Source organism: Vombatus ursinus, unplaced genomic scaffold (genome assembly GCF_900497805.2).
Source record: "Vombatus ursinus unplaced genomic scaffold, bare-nosed wombat genome assembly UNPS02015392.1, whole genome shotgun sequence".
Taxonomy (NCBI): domain Eukaryota; kingdom Metazoa; phylum Chordata; class Mammalia; order Diprotodontia; family Vombatidae; genus Vombatus; species Vombatus ursinus.
The window spans coordinates 1-3,886 of NW_020955170.1; the positions used below are offsets into that span (position 1 = coordinate 1).

The 3,886-nt window shown below is 40.9% G+C and overlaps 1 protein-coding gene across 1 annotated transcript in view; it reads right to left on the reverse strand.

Annotated features, from left to right (window-relative positions):
- Nucleotides 1-2,382: 2,382 nt before the first annotated feature.
- LOC114032013 (dyslexia-associated protein KIAA0319-like) overlaps nucleotides 2,383-3,886 on the reverse strand; it is a gene marked incomplete at its 3' end in the record, with an annotated part of 81,235 nt that continues 79,731 nt past the window's right edge. Inside the window, exon 10 of the mRNA XM_027847217.1 lies at nucleotides 2,383-2,611. Within this exon, the coding sequence (XP_027703018.1) occupies nucleotides 2,383-2,611 (229 nt within the window). The remainder of the gene's footprint in view (nucleotides 2,612-3,886) is intronic.

The window sequence follows — 3,886 nt, forward strand, 5'->3', positions numbered from 1 at the left end:
CTCCTTATAGGAGGAGAGGGTACTGCGCGCGGCCGGCAGAAGGTCGGCGCGGCCAGTACAGCAAACAACTTAGGCAGATATACAGCTCCTTATTTTAAGCCTCTCTTGAGGTTAAAATCAAGGGTTGTTGAACAAACTTATATTTGGTGAGTTTGATTTTAACATTTGATATCTTATTGGAATGGCATTTGTTCTATAAAATAAAATGTTTTTTTGAATAGTAAAAAATCAATATACACAGTGCAATCTTATATTCTCTACAACTGTGTTCCTTCAGGATGTTGGATCAGGGGAAGAGACTTAGAACAGACTTCAGATGTCATTTAGTTTAAAACCTTCATCTTACAAACAAGGCCAAAGAGGTTAAGTGAGTTGTCTAAGATCATAAAGATGGGAGCGGGGATTCGAATTCAAGTCCTCTGCCTCCAAAAGCAACAGCTCTCCCAAAGAGACTCAGTCCAAAACGGTAGAAGAGGTCTAGCAGGGCCTAGAAAATGGACTTGAGTCAGTCACCCTAATGGACTGAGTGCTTTACTTTCTCTTTCTTTCTTTCCCTCTGCTCTCTAGCTCCCTTCTTTCTTTCCCATAGAGTTTAGAGCCTAGAATAGCATGCAGTTCAAGAAAGCTCCCTTCACAAAGTAATCACAAAATGAGGGAGGCTATGGGTAGCAATTCTACCCCTATACAGGACCAAAGGAAGACCTAAAGATACTCCAAACTATTTTTTAAGATTTGAAAAGGTGAAGGTTCCATGCCACATCACAAATTCGTAATACTGAAGTGCAGTAGAAAGTGGGTTTGATTTCAAGTCTCAGGATGTGGATTTGAATCCTGGCTATGCTGCTTTCTTCTTGTTATAACCCTTGGCAAGTCACTTTACTACTCCAGACCCTGGTGTTGGATAAGATGACTTTCAAGGTTCCTTCCAATCCAGGGTCCCTAAATCTCACAGTTCCATGCTCCCAAGTGCTATTCCTACTTCATAGAGCACACTGGGGACTGTGAAGTTGGAATCTCTATGTAAGGGTCCCAATGGCAAAATCACAGAATCTCAGAATTGAAAGGGATTCCAGAGGCCATCTATTCCAACCTGTGCCAGAATAAGGATTCCATCTGCAATACGTTTAACAAGTGGTCGTTCAGCTTTTGCATGAGGAGGAAACCATTACCTCCCAAGGAAAACCATTCCATTTTGGCCAGCTCTAATTGTTAAGAAGTTTTTTCTTACATCAAGCCTCTTTACAACTTATATCCACTGCTTCTGTTTATTCCCCCTGATGCCAAACAATTCAAACTATATTCTCTCTTCCACATGACAACCCTTCAAATAATTAAAGGCAGCTATCAGGCACCCTCCTACAAGTCTTTCCTTCTCCCTAGTTCCAGCTAATTACCATATGAGATGAACTCATCATCCTTCACTATCCTACTAATCCTTCTTTGGACAGTCTCCAGTTTATCAATAGCCTTCCTTAAGTGTAGTGTCCAAAACTGACCACTCTCAAGGTCTCTCTAAAGAACTCAGGAAGGTGAGACACGGGAAATACTGCCACAGGGCCACCCAGCAGGGTGTGCCTGCATCAAAAACAGTTCCACGCTCTATGAGCAAAACAGAATTGCAGTAGCTCAAAAAAAAAAACCCAAAAAACCAATATGTGCAAATTTAGAGACATCTCCACTCCAAATGTTCGTATGGACTATTTGTGCCCAACCTGTGGTGGAGGCTTCCGAGCTTGTATTGGTCTGATCAGTCACAGAGGTACCTTGACCCCAACATACTGATGTCATTTTGGTCCCTTCAAAAACAAAGGACAGCAACCAAGTATGAAATCCAAAAGTGAACACAGTACTCCAAATGCAGTATGACTTGGGCAATTTGTTTATCTTAATGTAGTCTAAGACTACAATAATTTTCTTGCTTGAAATATCAAACTGTTAACTAATGCTGAGCTCCATACTCTTGGATCTAACCCTACCTCTTGCTTTCTACTTCAAGTTCTCCATATACATTGTCTTCCCCTAATAGAATATAAGCTTCTTGAGGGCAGGGGGTATCTTGCTTGCTTGAATTTATATCCCCAATGCTTAACACAGTGCCATGTACTTAATAAGTGCCTAAAAAATGCTTCTTCATTCATTCATTCATTCACTTACAAGGCCAGTGGGGTTGACCTTCTAAAACTGATCAATTGTTACATATGGAACCTTTGCAATCCCATACATTCATAACTCTAGGAGTGCCTGTGTTCCTCTTTCAACATCTCTAATGCATCAGCATAAAGACATTTCTAAACTCATCTTTCTAGGCCCCAAAACAAAATCCAGATTCAATTGATGAAAGACAGAGGCAAATTCTTCTGACGCCCTTAAACAAGAACTTACCTGCATGGCTACAACTTTGCTTTTACTATGTTGGCTCAGTGACCACTCGTAGCTGATAATCTGGTGGTCATCGCTGCTCTGGTTTCCATTGAGGGTGATGAAGTTCTGTGGTAAAGTTATCACCTGGTTTGGTCCTGCATTGGCAAGAGGTGGGTAGTCCACAGGTTTGTTGACTATTAGTAATGCAATAGTAGAGTTTGCAGCTCCATCTGAATCTATTACTGTTAACCTATGGAAAGGAGAATGAGAATGGGAGGGAGGGAGAGACGGAAAGGGGGGAGGAGGAGAGAGAGAGAGAGAGAGAGAGAGATGGAAGGAGGGAGAGATGGGGAGAGGGAGAGGAAGAAAGGGAGGGAGGGAGAAGGAAAGGGAGAGAGAAAGAGAGAGAAAATTCATTACACTAGTATTAGAAGAACCTCCCTACTTCCCAAATTTTAAGCTTAGATGCCTGTTTGTTCTACTTAGAGCTTATACTTTCAGACTTAAACTGTCTAGTAGGTTGGTCTGTTAGGGATATATTGAGGTAAAGAAAGCAAGGAGTTTGAAGATGGAACTAAGGTGGGAGGAGGGAGGACGGGGAGGAAAGCCTGAAGATATTCTGAAGATAAAGAAGTACTTTCCATAGGGTTGAGGAAAAGATGATTAACATTAAAATGGAAAAGGTGTTTCTGAAAGATAAAGAGATATCAGTCTTTTATTTAAATAATAATAATTTTAGGACCACTATTCTAGATCTCAGCAGAACAAGAAATAAATATTTGCATCAAAAATAATAGAAGGCACTCAATAGGCCATTGTGTGACAATTGACTGCTACAGAGCAAGATAGCATGGCATTTCCAACATATCACCATTGCAAAAAGAACAGGCCAGGCGATGTGTGTCTTCATGTGGTGTCCTATGCAAAGAGAATTAACATCATAGAGTTAGAGCTTGAAGGGACCCCAGAGATTATCTATTATAAATTTCTCTTTTGAATCCAGTGAAGAACAGAATCCTAGAGATACTAAGTGACCTGCCAAGGTCACAGAGGTAGTAAGCATCAAGGCTAGGAATCAAAGCCAAATCCTCTAAACCTAATGCTTTTCCCACTATATCATGCTGCCCAGACAAAACCTCTGCTCTATCAATAATTTACCAGCTATTACAACACTATTAAAGGAAAATTATATAAAAAGACATCTTGACAACAGAATGAAAACAATAAACTAAGCTGAGGTTTATGTGTTCCATGGGTGTGTCCACACTGCTGCAGGAAGTTGCTAAGTTAGCTTTAAGTTTCACAAGTGGACTTGTTAGGACTACAGAAACAAGTGATCATTTGGGAAGGCATAATGGAGAATGTGGTCCATTATTTGAGAATTTATTAGATCAAAAGATCTTACTGCAGCCCGGGGCTCAAGCCTAGGTATTTACATAAGACTCTCCTCCTTGGTGGAGAGAATGATTATTTCATAGTCTGTGCCTGTGGGAGGGGCAGAGCTGGCAAGAGCTTGGGAGAGGAG